The 20775-nt window shown below is 44.8% G+C and overlaps 2 protein-coding genes across 13 annotated transcripts in view; one reads left to right on the plus strand and one right to left on the minus strand.

Moving 5' to 3' along the window:
* NCKAP1L (NCK associated protein 1 like) overlaps positions 1–13376 on the minus strand; it is a 67902-nt gene extending 54526 nt beyond the window's left edge. The window contains exons 1-3 of one of the 4 annotated variants that reach the window (XM_082207842.1): positions 13245–13376; positions 3762–3872; positions 2215–2307 (exon numbers count right to left, since the gene is read on the minus strand). In XM_082207842.1, coding sequence (XP_082063968.1) covers positions 2215–2307; positions 3762–3866 — 198 coding nt within the window. In that variant the 5' untranslated portion in view covers positions 3867–3872; positions 13245–13376. Of the gene's footprint in view, positions 1–2214; positions 2308–3761; positions 3873–6377; positions 6694–11753; positions 11939–12107; positions 12230–13244 lie in introns of those variants that run through there. The other 3 variants (XM_082207843.1, XM_082207844.1, XM_082207841.1) reach the window with 3 other exon arrangements.
* Positions 1–20775, plus strand: part of LOC309524457 (gametocyte-specific factor 1-like) — a 34051-nt gene that overhangs the window by 6940 nt on the left and 6336 nt on the right. For 5 of the 9 annotated variants that reach the window (XM_082209056.1, XM_082209054.1, XM_082209053.1 and 2 more), the window contains 2 exons: positions 17305–17431; positions 19770–19896. In XM_082209056.1, coding sequence (XP_082065182.1) covers positions 17305–17431; positions 19770–19896 — 254 coding nt within the window. Of the gene's footprint in view, positions 1–13245; positions 13337–13538; positions 13666–13926; positions 13947–17304; positions 17432–19769; positions 19897–20775 lie in introns of those variants that run through there. The other 4 variants (XM_082209061.1, XM_082209060.1, XM_082209059.1 and 1 more) reach the window with 4 other exon arrangements.

Here is a 20775-nt window from a genome sequence, read left to right on the forward strand (position 1 = left end):
GAGAGAGAGGAAGAGACTGACTGGCCCAAGGTCGCCATTATAAAATTTTAGGGAATACACACATAGCAGACACACACTTCACATAAAACCAATCCTTTACCCTTCAAAATGTAGGAAATATTTCCTGAGAAAGGACACATTATTTTAGCACACAGAACAATGGAAAAGGCCATCTTGGTTCTCCTAATGACTATAAATAATTTCCTCTACAGAAGGAAATAACTTGGTGACACCTTTCCCAGTAGTTCTTTCACTTACAAATCCTGTCTTAAGGGCATATTTGATGTATGGATAGGGTGGGCTTATGACCAGGATTCAAGAACTAAGGTAGAAAGGCCAGACTGCCCAGGTAATGCAATCAGTAAAACATTATCAGGTATCTTGGCAGACAGGAGAACCCACACTCTCAAATTTCTGTGATGTATGTATGGTGCTTTTAGGGTCTTCTTTGGCTAAGGGGTTGGGAAATGTCTGAAGTCTTTAAAGGTTCCTGCACACTTTGTTCTTGGGCTCTCTCACCTCCTTGGAAGGAGGGGGGTGGGACTCTGTTGCAACAGAAAAATAAAGATCTGCCTTGCTTTCACTGCACCCTGTTTCCATCCATTCTTCTCTAACTGATATAGGGGACTCAGAGTCCTTTGGGGAGTTGGGCAGCAAAAGCCAACCTCTAATTTTATACAACAGCCACCCACACCAATTTAAAACAGTCTGGTTGCAAAGATCAACCCAGCATGAAACCATTTACCGTTCCCCACTCCATGTCCCCACAAAACTGTATGAATCATCTCAGATTTTGCTCAAGCTGCTGCTGATGACACTGACAGATGTTTGTGTTTCTGTCCTTGGACATTAAAGATCTACCTGATTATGAATTCAACTGTAAACTCTGTGTAGCATTAAAACAGACATGAACACTTCATCTTTCTTTTTTAAAAAAATTGTTGCTTCCATTCTTGAGAGGCTGGCTTTCTTATTAAGCACAAATGTGTCAGGATTATTTATTTGGCTGCTATCTTTGCTTATTTAGCAAATGTCCTCTGTCCACAGATGTGACTGCTTTTTCATTTTAATTCTATTTTTGTACACTAGAATCTGTTTTCTGGTTTTATTCTGAACAGGTTTTACATTGCCAGGGGGTGTTGCTGTGCCTCCATCCCACCCACCCCTTGATTGGTCTAACTGGGTAGTCATCCCTAGCCTACATTCCAGTGTTATTGTGAGGAAGGACTGGGGAATAAAATGTATTTGGAAGGAGAACTGGATAAAATACTGTATCTACTATATATTTTGGAAAGTTGTTTGTTCACCATACATTTAAGATATCATAAAATTTTGCACGATGGTTCTTGGGATCAAGGAACAGATTTTCATTTATGTTTGGAGGCAACTGGATGCCATTTCAAATCAAGATGGCAACTGAACCTTTCAAAACTGCACTGATTTTAGCCACTGATTTAAAATCTGCATGGTTTTTTTGGTTTCTTAGAATTCCCAAGCAATAGCAAGTATGAGACTGCTAATATAAAAATAAATAAAGTGTCCAAGTTCAAATCCACCTAGAGATAGTGTGGCATAGCAGTTAGAGGGCTGGGCTGAGACATGAGACCAGGATTCAGTTGTGAAACCCACTGGGTAACCTTCGCCAGCCACTGTCTCTCAGCCTCACCTACCCCACAGGGTGGGTTGTAAGGATAAAATGGGGAGGAGGAGAACAAGGTACCCCACCTTGATCTCCTTGGAGGAAAGGTGAGAAATAAATGTAGTAAGATACAAATGTGATGATGATAATAAATAAGAATAAGAATGTAATAATGCAGAAACCACTTGCTCTGACAACAGCCATGTCCCAAATTCTGCAATGCCAAAGTGGGAAATGCTCTGATGACCTTTTTGGCATTATGACTATTATTTCACTTTATTATAACTTACCCATCAGCTGAAATGACCACTTTTGCACAGCTATTAAAGGTGTAGGAGTCTGGTCTTCTTTTTCATCTGGTCAGCCAAGTTATTATATGCAAGGAGAAGACTCCTGGCCTAGTAAAGACTCCACAAAGGCTCAGCACTCAACAGTTGCAGTCATCCCTGTCATTCAAGAAAAACTATAGAACAACTGCTCTCCTCTTTCAAAAAGGTAGAAGGCTTTTTGAGTCAGACCAGGGCAAACCAATAGCAGCCTCAAAAGCAACATCTCAAATCCCTACTAACACTCACCCGGAATTCCATTACATCCACAAAGGTTTGATAATAGGAAGTGAGTGCCCGGAAAATATCTGCTTTCTCCTTGTATACTGGTCCCAAATGTTGCTGTAAAGAAAAGCAAACAAAGCATGGACAAGTATGACTGATCACCATTAACCTCATTCCTCTGGGAAACAGAGCAGAGCTTTTTCAGTAGTGGCTCCCTAGCTAGGGAATGGACTCCCTAAAGCTATCGATCTGGCCCCTGATCTTGGTGTTTTTTTCCCCTGCCATCATTTTAAAGAAATGAGCTTGTATTTATTTTAATTTCAGCAGGATTTTTGCAAAAACAAATTATATTTATTGAGTTTTATTAAGGCTCCATGTCCACATATACAGGTAACTCAAGTGACAAAAGCAATTGACCACAAAACAAAAATGAAACACCAACAATTCAGGTGAAATACTTGATCTGAAAATTACTGGATTCATTTTAGTCACACTCTGGCTACATTTAGGCTTACTCCTTCTGTTCAGTTTTTTTAGTGTCACATGACAGCTAATTATTATATTTTGTATGTTAGACACCACAATCCTGAACACAATTACTAGGCAATAAGCTCCACTGAACACAGGAAGAATGAATTCAGAATAAGCTTGCATGGTTTTAGGCCTTACCTCACAACTTGCTTCCAGGCCACAGGGCAACAGCGCCAAGTTTTTCCAGACTGTGTTGTAAATAAAAATATGCCCTTTTTATTTACAACAACTGGAACAAATACACAATGGCTACCTGGCATCTCCACATCACTGGGAGGAGTGGCCCAAGTCCTTCCTCCCCTGCTTGACACTTACCATTTATCTATTTTTTTAAAGAGTCTCTTTTTTAAAGAGACTGATGAACTCATCCAGCTTTCCAAACTTTTCGTTCCTGAAGAGCAATTAATATCATCTAGGCCTTCCCCAATATATACAGGGAGATATAGTGATAGCACACATGTTTACAAGGAAAAAGTCCTATGTTCAGCCCTTGCCAGCTCCAGCTGAAAGGACCTCAGGAGGTATCAGGGCTAGAAAAGGAAAGGTCTCCTTGGAGAGCAATTGGAAAACAGCCCTTGACTAGATTCATACGTTCATGTGGATTATGAAGGGCTGGAGCTCCATGGTCAAACACATACTTTGTATGCAGAAGGTCCCTGTTTCAATTCTCTGCATTTCAAGATAGGGTTGTAAAAAGCCACTACCTGAAATCCTGTGCAGCTGCTGCCAGTCCGCATGGACAATACTAGGCTAAATAAATGGGTTGGTGGTGTGGCTCAGTAAAAGTCAGCTTCCTCCTACTCAGGGATAGAACATATTTCTACCTATGCTCTGTCCTAGTTAATATAATGTAATTGGAATTTGGGGCCATCAAGAGAATGCCTCCTGACTCAACCCCTCGAATACACCCAGGATGGCAGCAGTTCTTCTCATGCAAAAGTTACTCTTGTTTAAGCCAGGAGAATAGCAATGGCCACTTTCTGTTCCCAGAGAGCACAATCCCTCCAACTCCCCACTCCAGCTCTGACATGGGGTCTCACCGTGCCGCTCCGTGTGTCCAAGTTGGGAAACTTCTTGTTGATGTATTTGATAGAGGATTCCATGGTCTTCTCGGTGAAGAAGCCTGGCTTGGTCCGGGAATCCATACATGTCTGCAAAAGTCAACAAAGCTGCACTCAGAACTGAGCAACGTGCAATGCCAATTGTGCTGCTCTATTTAATTTCTAGGGGAAGCGGGTAGCACTGTTCATCAGGAATACAGCATCCAGGGAGAAGAAAGTTTAACCCTTTACCCTACTGCAGTTGCAACACACACACAGAGTGCCTTTTGGTGCCAATAGGACCTGCCTATAAGCATAACAGCAGAGCAACAGGGATGTTACAAAAGTTGGACGCCACCCATGAACACTGCAGTCTCCCAGAATATCTAATTTCTGACTTCACTAAACTTAAGCTAGGCCCCATCTGCACAGCACAGTTAAAGCAGCATCATGCCACTTGAAGCAGTCATGGCTTCCTGCAAAGAATCCTGGAAAGCAGTTTGTTAAGAAGCTTAGAGTTGTTGGGAGACCCCTGTTCTCCTTACACAGCTATAATCCCCTGTGTTCCCTGGGAAGAGATTGTTAAACCACTTTAGGAAACATAGTTGTAGGAAGAGAATTCAATTTGATTCAATCTGACTGGTTGATCATTGCTTTCATGATGTTGGTTTGGGATTTCTAGCTCTTTGCATGTAAGAAGGGTCGGCATTCATGTCCAATCCTCCAGTTGACACATTTTTTCCAATTACGGATTATTATCCTATGAGCAGCTGCGTTAAAAGCTGTACCCATTTCCCTTTCCTCTAATAAGACCAGATATTTAATATGGCAAGATCATAACCAATAGCAACAGTCACTTTATTAAAAAGTGGAGGTAAACAACAGGCACTCCTACAAATCAGCAGATCTATAACCACACATCAGATCCCCACAGAGACTCCAAATCCCATACAAACCATACTGAGCATACAGCCACACAGTCAACTCTCAACTCACTCTGTAGTAGTAATAGTAATAGTAATAGTAATAGCAGCTTAGCTAGTCACTGTCATACTGAATCTGCCAAGGTCAAGCATTCACCTCTCGGACCATACCATCCCAACCTTGTCAGTGAACCACCCATTCAAAGGACCATTCACAGCCATTTAAGAAAATAACATTGTTTTGTCAAATCCAAGATTCTAATTCAAGAGGCACTTTAAATAATAAACCACAGGCCCATCCACAGTAATCAGATAGCAAGCTCAAATCACTCACTAAGGTAAAATGCAAGTGATGTACATGTGGTGGAACTTGCAACAGTTTGCAGTAGAGATCATGATCAAAACCGGAAGGGGAAGGGAGGTGCCGCCAACAAGACAATTCTGTTGTAAGCTGTGATCGGATCTGCTGTTGCCCCTACAGAAAGAGGAAGCTTCAGAGAGTCCTCAGCCAACACTCACATGCAACAGGAAGAGGAACCACATGCGTGTGGTATCTCCTTGTCTGCTAAAATGCTTAGAATAGCTCCAAGGTTTCAGCTAGTGGAAGATCTGTTTACGTCTTTTCAGGCCTTCTACTGAGACAAGATAAAGGGGAGCCAAACAAATGGCTCAGTTCAAAAAGTTAGATTAGCACACCTGGGTTCAAAGCCCCATGAAGATCAGTGCACGACTTTGGGCCAGTTTCTCACACACACAGGTCTAACCTACCTCTTGTTGTGATGATAAAATGTAAGCTTCCCTGAGCTCCACAGAAGGGAGGAGGGCAGACATATGCAATTTATATCCGCTCCCACATCTTCCTCTGCCTGCTGAACCTTTCTACAGCATTAATGCAACGGTGATCAAGATCACAGATACGGAGCAGCTGCCACTCCAACCGCTGGTGATATGTATTCGATGGACAAGACTAAGATGGGCAGACAGGAGATGGACAAAGGGGAATAGTCAGGAGCACCCAAGGTTGCAGTAGATATGTGAACACTAAGGTGGCTCAGGAAAGGTTTGTGCTGGTCAAAAATGAGTCTTGAAGAAAGGAAGGAATTGGCTGGACAAATAAAGAAAACTCTTTCTGCTGGGAGTTGAAGAAACAGCTTGATTAGCACCGATGAAAGCCAGGAAGTGGGACTGGGAGCTAGAGAAAATTGGGACCGATTGCAGATCCAGGAAAAAAGTATTTTTTTTTTCAGAGCGGCAGTATGCAAGAATCCCTAGTTTCCTCCATTAACCCACTAGATCCACTGCCAGCTGCTTCTAAGAAGGCATCAGCAGTAGACTGAAGAGCCATGAACTCTTCCTTGGACCTTTCCCAGTTCATATTTGTTGGGGGGTGAGCATCATGCTTTCACAACTAGGATCAAAATAGCTGTGTCTACTAGTCAATGAAGCCTTGCCGCTTCTAGGACTTCCTCAACCCAATAAAAGTAACTAGCAGCCCTGATCTCTAGCTACCTGCACCCATGGCTGTAAGAGCCATTCTCTCCTCTTGCACCAAGCCAAGAGCAGAGCACGGCAGAGGACCTCACCACCCCTTTTCCAAACCACTAGACCCTATGACTTCCTTCTCAAAGTTGGGCACAGATCCATTTCCCTGCAGAGAACACGAAGACCTGCCACTGGTCACATCAGCTCCTACCTTCTTGATGTTGTACATGCGAACAAGGACTCCCTTGCCCCTCTCATTGAGGATGGTCAGCTTCTCCGCAAACTTGTGCTGATACACAGAGGGAAGAGACATCTCCCTGCTGAATTCTCAGTGCCCTCTCAGTCTTCACTTGAAGCAAAACCTCAAAACTAGAGGCGCAATACAGTGCTGTGATCTCTTCAAGGAGAAAATTTTAAAGGGGGGGGCAAGAGATCTGGGTGCCATGCAGTGGCCACACCCAGCAACACAAGCTCCAGAGGGCCTGCGTTGCTGCTTTCGCACTGGGGCCGGCAGCTGCACACAAGCTTGTCTCCTGACACTTCCCCCTTGAGAAGCGATGAACGCTGCTTCCCTTTTGGGGCTGAGACTTCCTGTGGCTGGAGCGCTTAAGAAGCACAGCAGCTCTGTTGCAAAGCAGATCTGCAGATCATGCTAGTTTTGTTCTGTGGAAGCAAACCTCTTCCTGCTAGACAGTTAACTCTGCTGCTTCTGCCAAACCACACCTATTGTAAAATTAAAACTACCCTATTTTCTCCTGCTGCCTTTTTCAAGCTGGACAGCGAATAGAAATTATGGAGGTGAAGCTTGTTAATGGAGAAATCTGAGGGCTCCCTTGGACAAAAAACAAGGACCCCAGCCAGGAATACCAGAGCAAAACAGCAGCCAGTAGGTTTGGTCTTTATTGAAGACTGTCGCGACGGGACTCCCACCTGCCACCAGGTGGAACAAGATGGAAGCCCAGAACAAAAGAAGACCCCCAACTTTTATTAGTTGCTAATCCCCCAAACTACACCCCTAAAACTACACAACTGCATCACTGATACATCACAAAAAGAAGGGGTTGTGGGAGGAGTTTGTGGAGGTAACCTGAGTATCTTGTCACCTGGCTGGTTCCTCCTTTCCCCCTCCCCATGAGTACTTTCCAGAGGACAAAGGGAGGTGGCAGTTTTCTGCCCCAGAGGGAAGAGCTGATCATTGTCCTTTGTTCCAGTCGAGTTGAATCCACTCCCATATGCAAGTTCTTTGTGTCCTTGATGGTCTTCTGTCTAGGACCATCAAGCTTGGCATGCCAATCAGGCAGGGCTCCTGCGTACATGTTGGTACAGTCAAGGGATTATGGCCGTCCTGGCTCAAACCATCCCCTTTTGATAGTCCTTCCTTCATGGAGCAAAATAAAAGTGAAACGGTGTAGATCCGATGTACAAGTGATTTTCTATGAATTTATAACAGAAACATCGTGTATGTCATGTGTGAGTGTGTGTGTGTGTGTGTTGAGTTTGTACAAACTAAATGATTGGGGTGGGTTCCTGCAACAAGCTGCTGAACCTCTGTCCATTGAGTAGCTGTTAAATAAAGGTAAAGGTACCCCTGCCCGTACGGGCCAGTCTTGCCAGACTCTAGGGTTGTGCGCCCATCTCACTCAAGAGGCCGTGGGCCAGCGCTGTCCGAAGACACTTCCGGGTCACGTGGCCAGCGTGACATCGCTGCTCTGGCGAGCCAGAGCCGCACACGGAAACGCCGTTTACCTTCCCGCTGGTAAGCGGTCCCTATTTATCTACTTGCACCCGGAGGTGCTTTCGAACTGCTAGGTTGGCAGGCGCTGGGACCGAACGACGGGAGCGCACCCCGCCGCGGGGATTTGAACCGCCGACCTTTCGATCGGCAAGCCCTAGGCGCTGAGGCTTTTACCCACAGCGCCACCTGCGTCCCTAGCTGTTAAATACCACCAGACAAAAAAACAGAACAGCAATAACTGATTTAATTACCCTGCTCTTACACACACACACACACACAAACCACCTTTTTGGGAAGCAGTTAAGGGCACTCACTATGAGAGTTACACCATTTTACATTTAGATGTATTCCACCTTTCCTCCAAGGCACTCAAGGGTGGGCAGTTGTTGCTATTATTTACCGTATTGGCCCGAATATAAGCCACCCCCAAATATAAGCCAAACTGGGAGGGGTGACTAACACCCCAGAGGACAGGATCACACTTCAAAACGACCTTGACAGATTAGAGAACTGGGCAAAAATAAACAAGATGAATTTTAACAGGGAGAAATGTAAAGTATTGCACTTGGGCAAAAAAAATGAGAGGCACAAATACAAGATGGGTGACACCTGGCTTGAGAGCAGTACATGTGAAAAGGATCTAGGAGTCTTGGTTGACCACAAACTTGACATGAGCCAACAGTGTGACGCGGCAGCTAAAAAAGCCAATGCAATTCTGGGCTGCATCAATAGGAGTATAGCATCTAGATCAAGGGAAGTAATAGTGCCACTGTATTCTGCTCTGGTCAGACCACACCTGGAGTACTGTGTCCAGTTCTGGGCACCACAGTTCAAGAAGGACACTGACAAACTGGAACGTGTCCAGAGGAGGGCAACCAAAATGGTCAAAGGCCTGGAAACGATGCCTTATGAGGAACGGCTAAGGGAGCTGGGCATGTTTAGCCTGGAGAAGAGGAGGTTAAGGGGTGATATGATAGCCATGTTCAAATATATAAAAGGATGTCACATAGAGGAGGGAGAAAGGTTGTTTTCTGCTGCTCCGGAGAAGCGGACACGGAGCAATGGATCCAAACTACAAGAAAGAAGATTCCACCTAAACATTAGGAAGAACTTCCTGACAGTAAGAGCTGTTCAACAGTGGAATTTGCTGCCAAGGAGTGTGGTGGAGTCTCCTACTTTGGAGGTCTTTAAGCAGAGGCTTGACAACCATATGTCAGGAGTGCTCTGATGGTGTTTCCTGCTTGGCAGGGGGTTGGACTCGATGGCCCTTGTGGTCTCTTCCAACTCTATGATTCTATGATAAGCCACACCTTTAAAATTCAAGTGTGTGGGGGGGGATACAATACCCAAATATAAGCTGCTCTCTTAAAATTCTGCAGGCACTCACACCCGTTCCATTTTACCATATGTCTGGTTCAGCAGCGATATTGTAAAAGCCCATTTTTGTAGGGTCGCGAATTTAAGCCGAGCTTTAACTTTTCACGGTGAGAATTGGGGGGGGGGGGGTGAGGCTTATATTCAGACCATTACGGTATATTATTTTTAGATCTCAGGATTTGTGTTGAAATTGTCCAATGTGTACTTTTTGATGTTTTATTTATTGTTGATGGCTACTTTTGTTAAGTCTGTAATTATGTAATTTTTTACATGCTGTAAACTGCCTTGAGCATGGTTTTAGCTTTGGAAAGACAGCATGTAAATAAAAAGATTGATTCATTGATAAAAGCTTATCCCCTCTCTGATTTATCCTCACAACAACACTGAGGCAGGTTAGGCTAAGAAAGAGTGAGAGGCCCAAGGTCGCTCAGGAAGTTTCACGGTGTCAGGGGTACAGGGACAGAGGCACAGGGAAGGCAGGAAATGGAGAGCGATGGAGAGGAATCCCAGGACAGCGAGGAAGAGGATAGCAATGACGCAAGGGATTCCATGAGTCTCTCCAGCGAATCAGAGGGATCCCAGAATGGGGCGCCTGTGGTCAGGGCAAGGGAAGCCCCAGGGGGAAAGTGTCAGGAGCGGGGGCCAGCAGGGGACCCCAAAGCGGCAGCTGGGAATAAGGGCCAGCCTCCCCACCAGAGCGCAGCGAAGGGGGGGGGGAGGTTCCAGTGTGTCAGGGGAAACAGCTCCGGCAGCAGAGAAGGAGGAGGGGTCAGAGAAGCCATTCTCCCGGAAGGGGAGGAGGGCAGTGAGGGGAGTAGCGTAACTGTCAAAAGGAAGGTTAGAGGTTGGGCGCGCGCGCCAAGTTCAAATGAGGAGGCGCGCGGAAGAACAGGGAGCCCGGAGGAGGAGCCAGGTTCCAAAGCCCGCAGGAGGGGGGAAGAGCAGTCTGGAGATTCTGCGTCAGGAGAATCCAGGAGGGGCGGAACCCTGGTGGGCAGAAAGACCCTGCGGAAAAGGAAAGAGAGAAAAAGGTGAAGCAGCGTAAGCCTATTAAACTGGTGTAGGGGAGGGACCAATTCAGAGGGGACTTCTACCGTCTAAGGTTAACAGACGTGGGGGCTGCACGCCTCGGTTGTGGAACTTACTATGAACTGCAATAAACATCCTTGTATATAAGAAGAACTTGGCGTTGGTCTTTTGTGAGCTGAGACCTGAGGCAGCCCTGACACACGGCTAAGTGAGGAATTGAACCCTGGTCCTCCAAGGTCCGGGTCCAACACTCTAACCACTATGTAACACTCCACAACAAGCCTGCTAAGTGGTTTAGGCTGCGAGGCAGTAATTGGTACAAAAGCTCTCAGCAAGCATCATGGCTAAACTGGGATTTGACTTTAGGTCTCCCTCAGCCCAAGACTGCAAGCCAAGACAAACCTACGTGGGGCAAGTAGGTCCCACTGCACTTCGGAAGAGGTGCTTCTGAATATTTCTCCACAATACTTGCTAGTGTGGCGTCAGACTGTTAGCCTGGGAGACTAGGGTCCAACTCCCCACTCATCCACAGAGCTCTCAGGGTGACCAGTCACCATCTCAGCCTCACCCACCTCACAGAGTTGTTTTGAGGATGAACTCGCTAGGAGAACCATGTGCACCACCTTGGAGGAAAAGGTGGTATATATATGTAAAAATAAATTAATGAATTTTGTTACACCACATACACTAGTCCAGGGGTCTGCAACCCGCGGCTCCGGAGCCACATGTGGCTCTTTTACACTTTTGCCGCGGCTCTGGGGTGGATACTAGCGAGGGGAGGAGGCGCATTGTGCGCCCCGACACTCCCCACTGTGGCGGGCGCTGGACTGGCTGTGACGTCGCATGGGGGTGGTGCATGTGTTAGTCACGCACCGTCCCAACGTCACCTTCCTGCCCGCCCGCTACATTGTAAGGGGCGTGTACGCTGGCCACTGCATTGAAAGGGGGCATGTACGCTGGTGACTGTTTTGAAGGGGAGTGAAGAACACACACACACAAAAAGGTAACTTGTTAATTTAACGTTTATTTCTATGAGGAGGAGTAATTCTGAGGGGGTCAAACAAAGAAATAATAAAAAGTGACAAAAAGTTGTTTTGATAATGACGAGTTTTGCGGCTCCCAGTTGTTTTTTTCCTTCGGAAACAGGTCCAAGTGGCTCTTTTCATCTTAAAGGTTGCAGACCCCTGCACTAGTCAAACAGGAAACAAAAGATTGCCTTTTATCACCAGGTCACAAACATTAGCTAACGGGTTCCACCTGGCATTTCAAACCAGAGTGAATAAAAATCAATGATTTTTTTAAAATAATTTTTAAAAATATTTTTTAAAATTTAAATCGGATTTAAAATAATAAAAATAAAATGCTTTTGGAGGAAAAATCTTTCTAAAGATAGTTTTCTATTTAAGTTACCAGTAAGTGTGAAGCAGTAAAAATGAAAGTGCAAACCTTGTGAGCAGAATACTCCGCAAGTCTTGGGATCTTTGTGTAACGATTGTGCAAGTCAGTTGCATGTCTGTGCAACTCGGACTTGAGGCAAGTGCTGAAGGCTCTTCAGGGCTGGCAACCTCTTCCCAATCCCACCGGGTCCCAACAACTGCACTCACACTTAACTGTACAGAATAGGCACCTGAATGTAGAAGCAAATCCAAAGGGTGGTGGAGGAGGAGGAATTAGTAAGAGGGATCTGTAAGACCTTGGCGAGACCTTGAAGTGCCTGCCAGTCAACTAGTAAGAGTTCACTGGTTCCAAGCGCTTCTTCCCAGAGCTCGCCTGAAATTGTCCAAACGATAAAGTCTCTACCTGGAACTTCAGTCCTGACGTTCTCTGCTCCAGTCCTTGGTTCCCCTTTTCCAGCTTTCCACCAGCCTGTTTCTCCGCAGCCTGCTCTTTCTGCAAGCCTCTCCCAGCCCAGGCCTACCAACTGTATCTCTCCCCCCCCCCCCGCCCCTCCAGAAAAAGTACAGCAGAAAAGCTGTCCAAATATACAGTAATACCTCTGCAAACGGCCTTGTCTAGCGTCCATTCCAGCAAATGTCCACAGCAAACCCAGAAGTACCGGAACAGGTTACTTCCGGGTTTGCAGCTCACACATGCGCAAACACGCTAAGTTGCGCTTCGTGCATGCGCAGACGCGCAAACCGCTCCATGCACATGCGCAGACACAGCGCTTTGCCCTGCGTCCTTTTTGGCTAGCGGCCTGGGCTCCGGAACAGATCCCAGCTGCAAAACAAGGTACGACTGTAAACAGTTAACTTATTAAGCCTCACAATGATGTATTTCTAATAGTAAAACCAAATCAGTAATTTTTAATATAACTGTAAAAACTACTCTGAAAAAATATTATTTCAAAAATGAAACCTTATACCAGTAAGAATGAGTCTTTCTGTAAAAAAATAAATAAATAAATCAAGTCTTACTGACTAGTGATTTAAATAGATTTTATTTAAATCAAATCCACTGTTTCAAATGGCAAATAACATGGTAACTGTTGGGGAAGGAGGAAAGAACTCATATTTCTGCTATCAAGCATGGTGGTTGATTTTCTGAGGAAATATACCATATTTTCCCATGTATAACACGCCCCCATGTGACTTTGCGGGACTCAAATTTTAAAATTTAAGAAGAGGGGGGGGGCTCCAAAGTTGTTGAGCTTTTTTTAGGGGAGAAATGCCAAAAAAACCGCTCCCACAACAGACCAACAATGCCACTCGCACACATCGACAAAGCAAACTATCCTCTGTCCCCTCCCCAACAAAAGTAGCAAATCTCCCACCAAATTGTCGCAAGGACAGCAAATCAACACCAGCCCCTGCCACAGCTACCAATAACAATCTCTGACTCACAGCAGCAACCAATCCCATGTTCCCACAATGCACTACCCATGTATGATGACCCCAAATTTTGAACAAGTTTTTTGAATTAAAAGAATAGTCTTACACGTGGAAAAGTACGGAAGTCTTCTATCTGACTAATGTGCCAGTTCCCACCAACTGGCAAGGCACGGCTGCCCAAGGTTGTAGCTTGGAATGGCAAGTATGCAGATCCATGCGCATAAACTCCTGCTCTCTCTTAATGAGAGGAGAGGGCCAAGGCCATGCAAATTCCCTTTCATCCTGACAAGACTTGCCGTTAGAAAAAGAGTGAAATCTATCAGGTATCTATGGCTTTAATAGGTACCTTTGTTACAATGATGTCACAAAGTTCTTCAGAAAGCCACCATCCCATTGGCTGGATTTACAGTTAAACAGCAGGGTAAATTGAAACCTGAGTGACTTTGGATTCAGCAGCTGTTGAAGCCAGCCTCTTTGATTTGGTCAGCCCCACTTCTTTCAAAGCCTGCCAGCTGCAGACAAGGCAAGTGCTTCCATTTATTATCAGATAATGGACTGGGGTGTAGAAAAGGCTATCAAGAAATCTGAGTCGAAAGTAAGGTGCTCTTAATTTGTGTTTGCGGAGGTAAGCTGAAAGATTTGGGATTATTGTTGTCTTCCCTTTATCTATCTTCTATCCGGGAACCCAAAGTGCTGTGCATGTGGTTCCTATGGTATACCCTCTCTTACCTAGGGAATGACTTGACGCAGCACTGCTTAGCTTTAGCAAGGAGTTGCTTTCAAACTGCACCTTGGGACACTGTATGTGGTAAGGCTTTCGGGTTGTGTTTAATTTTGTATAATTTTAATTGTGGGAGATTATCCTGGGACTGTGAGGGGACCTGATGGGGTGAATCAATTGAGATTCAAGGACATGACTAACATGGGCCTTCAGTGGGTCTAACCTTAATTTGGAGACAACCCCGTGAGTTTAAAATATTCATATAGAGAAGAAAAGTAATTCATTACTATGGTTAGTGTTTAACCAGAGATGGTGGCAGGATGTTTGATAGTGCGGAGAGGATTGCTAGCATTATTATTTCTGCTGTTGAGTTGGAGGGATTCCAATGCTGAAGGAGCCAGGCAAGGTTCTAGGTGAGTTAAGGGGCCCAAAGTACAATTTTGAAGCTGGTTAGTAGCTCCTTATTTGTACAAGTTCAAAATGGAGCACAATCAGAAAACTTAACAAGGAACCAAGAGTTTATAAGCCTCTAATCCGAAAAACAGAAGTTAATTCTACCCCCTGGAAGTGAGAACTTTTTTTTAGCCCTCCGGCCAGATTCCTTTGGGCTGCATTCCAGGGGTGGGTGGCCAAAGGCAAAAGCAGGTACAGCGTTGAAGGTTACTTTTCTCTCTGTCTAGTAAACTAGTTTATTCACACTTGTGCGCCTCTCTCTACCCTCCATGCAGCAGGCAAGAAGCATTCAGAATTCCAAGGGCACATTCCAGCCAGGAACAAGCACTAAAGGCAGCCACAAGCAGGGCTGGTTAGGGCTGTGGCCCGGTGGGTGGGTGTCACACACATCTGTGAACATTTTACAAAAGAAAAAAGAGTTTTATCAGAGAGCATTGTTAATCTTGAAGTGATCAATCTGCCAAAGATATAATATGTGGTAGGTCAAAGCTGGGATTCAGGAGCACACAACTACCACTCAAAAAAATCTGAACTAGTCTGTAAAATCTTCGGTTTGTGGTTAAACCATGGGGCCAGCATGTTTTTAGCTGCTTGGTTGAACAAATTAAAAAGCTGAATAATTAATGTGACTATTGCACAGGAACATTACAATTAATGTATGTTTACTCAGAAATCACATTGCATTCAGCAGACTGTACTCCCAGGTTAAGTGTCAATAGGATTGCAGTCTGCAGAACCCTGAAATATTTTGTAGCATTTATTAAGCCACTTTGGGGCACTAGTGCTGGAAAGCCAGGATTAATATTTACGGAAGAAACATCCCACAAAAGTCATTGGGGTATAGGCTCTGAATATTTGGTGTGGTTCTTGCCTTGATGCATCTGAGGAAGTAGGCTGTAGTCCATGGAAGTTACGCCATAATAAATTTGTTAGTCTTTAAGGTGCCACAGAACTCCTTGTTTTGTTTTGTTGTTTCGCTGTAAGGGTACTCCTGGCAGTCCTTGCCTCAGTGACTTCAAAAGATCTTGGCTGCCTTCTGAAGCAGGCTTTCTAGTAGTCTGGGAGGGGAATTCTAATCAGGATTTCTCTGCCACTATTGCTTGAGAATGTTTCCTGCCGAGCAGAATTGTCCTGCCCAGTGGGATGCCCAGACTGTGTTTTCAGAGTAACTTATAAATCCTCCTTGTCCAAGGACAAGTAATTAGCAAATACTTTGTTATCTGGAGATTGCTGCCCTAACTGTGTGATCTCAACACATAGCAACAATAGCTGACTTTTGCTACTGAAAGTAATGCTGGGGCCTCCTGTCACATTAGTATAACTCCAACAGGCCTTATATAGTCATTCTTAATCTCTCTCTCTCTCTCTCTCTCTCTCTCTCTCTCTCACACACACACACACACACACACTCACTTTATTTTTAGCTACTGCATTGTAGTCCCGACATCCCTCCATAGACAGTGTGGCAGCACACATTCTTCTCCCCCACAACCCCCTGCAGTAATCCTGTGAGAGTAGGTACGCTGGGTGTGTTGGTGCCAGGTTGGGGGGGGGGCTCTTGGGTACAACTCCCTCCCACAGCCTGTCTACCTCCTTGCTGAAAAGCATAAAGAGGAAGCCCATATCACCAGGATGGTGAAAGCCAAAGCAGACTGTGAGGAGCTCCAAAGTAATTTCTTCCAGCTAGGTGAATGGGAAATAAAATGGCAGAGGATGGTGCGTGTCACTTACCACGATGTCCCTTTACTCTTTAAAAGGCAACCCCAAATTTCCTTCTAACAGCAATGACACAGACCTTAGATCAAGGGGTCATCATTGAGCTATCAACAGTGTGTACTGCAATGGCAAAAGCAAAATCCATGCTTTGTAAGGGGGAGTATTGGGGAAAGTATTGAAAATAAATCTGACGGGACTGTAATGCCTACTATGCTAAAATATGATAATTATTATTGTATTGCTCTGTACTGTGAGGTTGGTGCATTCCCGAAAGGGCACAATACAGCTGGAAAAAATGCAAGAAAGCGGCCAATCAAAATGATAGTGCAGATGCTTACAGGGAAAGGCTATATTGTTTGAAGATACTTTCTTTAGAAAATAGGACATATAGTGGAAGCTTGAGTTATGAATGGTAGCAGAATGGTTGGCAAACTTATTCCCTTGCATAACACTAGAAGTTGCCCAATTAAACTGGCATAAATATAGGAGTGACGAAGGTATTTTTCACAACACATAATGAATAAGGATATTATTGCCAAATGTGATGGTTTTATAAATGGGACTAGACAAACAGAAGTGTACCTAGGGTCCCTTGTGCCCTTGGTAAAGAGCTGTATCAATATCCCCCCCCCCAAAAAAAACCCTTTACTGTATGCCTTTGTGCTGTGGTGCAAGGAGGGGAAGCTGCTTCTGCGTTTGATCTCCCCATGATAGCAGTGGCATGTTGCCATATACGGTATGTCATACACTCCATAGTGATAGGTGAATTTTGTGGCCCCCCCCCAGTCTGTGCCCCTAGCAGAAGCCAGTTTATCCACCCACTAGGTACACCTCTGTACATTCTTACAGAGGACTAGTGGGTCAACAGCATTGGCATCAATATAAATGTAATCTCCAAATCTTTTAAACAATGATTCCTCCAAAAACTTTGAGGGGAAGGGGCAGCTAACAAGGGAGGGCTGTTTGCCTTCATATCCTGGCGGTTGATTTTGAATCTGGCTATCAACTGCTAGAAATGGGATGCTAATTATTATTATTATTATTATTATTAATACCCCATCCATCTGGTATAAATGGGCTAGACTAGGTTGACATGTGGTTTGATAACCAGGGCTCTTGTGCTCTAAACTGATGTCTGAAATAAGTTCAGAAGGAGCACTTCTGAGCAAATAAGCTATCTCAGCAGAGGGTCAGATTCTTAGGCTTCAGACCATGTGTCTCTCTTGTATTGTTTTGCCCTGATGCTTTGTAACATCTCATTCTTAAACACTGCTAGGAGCACAGTACGCAGCCAGTCCTATATTAATTCCATGGATCCTGAACGGCTTGTCCAGTGCCCTTATGATAAGAACCACCAGATCAGAGCCTGCAGGCTACCTTACCACTTGGTGAAATGCAGAAAGGTAAGAGGAGGGGGGAAAGAAGAGTATTGGTTGGGTACCACAAATAACTTCTCTTCTTAAAATGGCCTTGCACATCTTGGATTTGTAGGAAATGGTTGAAGTGTGTTAATTCACCACAGAAGAATGAGCTACCCTGGCTCCTATGGGTGAAAGCAAGCAGAAATCTAATTACACTTTGTGCATTGGCTCCCTTTTCAAAAGCAGAGTACTGTATTTTTCGCCCTATAGGACGCACCTTTTCCCCTCCAAAAATGAAGGGGAAATGTGTGTGCGTCCTATGGGGCGAATGAAGGCTTTCACTGAAGCCTGGAGAGCGAGAGGGGTCAGTGCGCATCGACCCCTTTTGCTCTCCAGGCTTCAGGAAGACATCCGCAAGCCTTGGGAGCCCGGCGGGAGTTCCTGCCAGGCTCCCTAGGCTTACGGATAGCAGCCTGCATCCCGAAGCCTGGGGAGCTTGCGGATAGCAGCATGTTCTGGGGGCTGGGGTCGGGGGAAGCTCGGGCTTCCCCCGCCCAAGCCCCACGCCTGGGGGGGGGGATATTTTTTTCCCTTTATTTCACACCCACCCAAAACTAGGTGCGCCCTATTGGCCGGTGCGTCCTATAGGGCGAAAAATACGGTAAGTTAGCTCTGATCTGAGGTTATGTGACATGTTGAACATCCAAACAGATGTAAACAAGTTCAAACAAAATTGCACAATGAAGCCATTTGAGCGAGTCTAGAGTCTCCTGTTTGGTACACATGTTCTTCTATTGGAAGGACTCTTAATTTTAACAATTTTGTTTTTGTGACCTTGCAGTGAGATATTGTGTGGTTTTTAATTCTGATAACATGCCCCGTGATAGCATCTTGGTATCACACCTATATCCGTGTGACCACCAGAATTGCACAGCACCAGCAGAGTAGTCTAGCAAAGCTTCGAGCGGTCAGCCTTTCCAGAGTCAACAGTGAAGGAAACTCCTTGACCACAACACAGTTCAGTGTTACGCGTTTTATTGCTTGAAGACACAAGGCAATTCAAACACACTACAGTGGTGCCTCGCAAGACAAAAAGAATCCGTTCTGTGATTCTCTTCGTCTAGCAGTTTTTTCGTCTTGCGAAGCAAGCCCATTGACGGATTAGCACTATTAGCGGCTTTTAGCGGCTTATCAGCTTATCGGATCAGCTGATAAGCGGCTTAGCGGCTTAGAAAAAGGGGAGAAAGGGAAAAAAAACCTGCAGGAACTCGCAAGACATTTTCGTCTTGCGAAGCAAGCCCATAGGAGATTCGTTTTGCGAAGCACCTCCAAAACGGAAAACTCTTTCGTCTAGCGAGTTTTCCGTCTTGCGAGGCATTCGTCTTGCGGGGCACCACTGTATATACATAAAGTTAAGAGATGCTCGTGCATCATAAACTATGCTATAGTAAGTTGGTCTTTGAAATTAAACTGAAGAGATTCAAATATACAAAGAGGTCCACATTTGAGGAGAGATGCAGCACTGCATTTTGCTGCTGAATGCAGCCTTGGCTTTATAGCTGGCAATGCACAGACACACATTCTTTGGAGAAAGGGAGATGGATGAGTCCTGCCAAAGGCCTGTGGCCTTGAACTGTTTCCAGAGGTGGCATCCTAACTCTGAACAGAAATCAGACATGGGGGAAGACACAAACCAAGCAATTAGTGCAATTCTGCACATATTTGCAAATTACACCAGCACTCCATTAATCCTCTCCAAAGTAAAGTCAATCCAGATTTAGATATTCTAGCCCTCTAGAGAAAAGCAGTCCTAAAAATAAAAAAGGAACTATTCTTCACAAAGTCCGCAATGGTTTTTCTGGGGTGGGGGCTTACTAACTGGCACATCTGTTCATAGTGAAATGACTTGTCCAAGTGGGATGAGGAGTAAAGAATCATTAACTTAACTGTTGTTGTTTTTTTTCAAATATACACCCTTTGTTTAATCCAGGAGTGGGGAACCTGTGACCCTCTAGATGTTGCTGGACTCCAACTCCCACCATTCCTGCACATTGACCAGTGGCTGGGGCTGATGGGAGTTGAAGTCCTGCCACATCTGGACAGCCACATGTTCTTCACCCCTCTGTCTCCTCTCTGTGAATAGGACTGACCAGGTAGCGAGGTCTTCTAGGAAAGCCATGGTGGATCCAGTGAAGAATGCTGGGTTCAATTATTCTACTATTCTCTAGAGAGGAAGAGAATCTATAATCATCCCATATGAAGCCAACATGGATTAAGTGGGCATGTTATCATAGTAGAGAACATCCCCTTTCATTCTTGAGTTCTGGGTGGGTTTGATGGAGGCCTAGCTCTGCACTGTTAACTTCTGACTTTTTCCCAGAACAACCAGAAGATCGCCAGAGAGCTCGCAACATGCCCCTACAATGCCCGTCACAGAGTTCCAAAGCAGGAGTTAAAATTGCACATTGAAACTTGTGAGAACAAAGTTTCTCCAGAGGTCTTGGAGGGTAAGAGAATTGCTCCTGTCTGCTCTAAAACCCAGTCGAGCATGCTGTGTCTATAATATTGATGCTGCTGGTGTAAGAAAACTTAATAACTTGCTATCTGTAGCAAAGCTCTGGGCACTCTAGGCTGGAGAGACATGCTCTGATAGCACTGCATGCTGAGCATTCAGCTGGTTGTAAAAGCTGGGCTGAAAGAAGTAATGAATGGATTATACTGAGCAGGGTGGGTGTAACAAGCAGCATTCAGGTGGGGGGAGTGACTTGGCTGAGTGCCAGTCCATTTTCTTGAAGTGTGTGATGTAATGGAAGATGGGATTAAAATTCAAAACTAACTTGATTGAAGTACTTACTGGTCAAACAAGTGAAGGGAGAAGTGCTGTAAGGTAAGGATCTAGGCATTATGTCACAAACTATAAAACAGGAGGCTACAATCTATAATACATGAAGTAAAGGCAGGCCCGTAGAACTATATGACAAAATAGAAAAAGAATGAATATTGAAGGATGTCTGTGTTTCACTTCATGTAGCATTTTTGAAAGTGCAAATTGGGTAGATTCGCCTTGAGATTCAAACTGAATTGAATTTATCACCATTCCCTAGCCAGAAGGAGCAGCCTTTATGAATTGTGGGGAACAGGTATGTTCCAGCTTAAAACTCTAGTATACAATGTATACCTTCCACTAAAAATGGTTGGTTATACTTGATAGCCTAAAATAAAACTTCATATATGAAAACTGGGATATTTTGGTGGTGATAGCTATACACACAAACCACTGGTATAGCCATAACTCGCTGTAGCCCTGTTCATGCATTCAAAAGAGCCAGTGAGGGTTTAACTTGGAGAGGGGCACCAGGCATCTCTACCCCAGGCTTGGGCCCTAG

This window comes from Podarcis vaucheri (assembly GCF_965113315.1).
Source record: "Podarcis vaucheri genome assembly, chromosome: 2".
NCBI lineage: Eukaryota > Metazoa > Chordata > Lepidosauria > Squamata > Lacertidae > Podarcis > Podarcis vaucheri.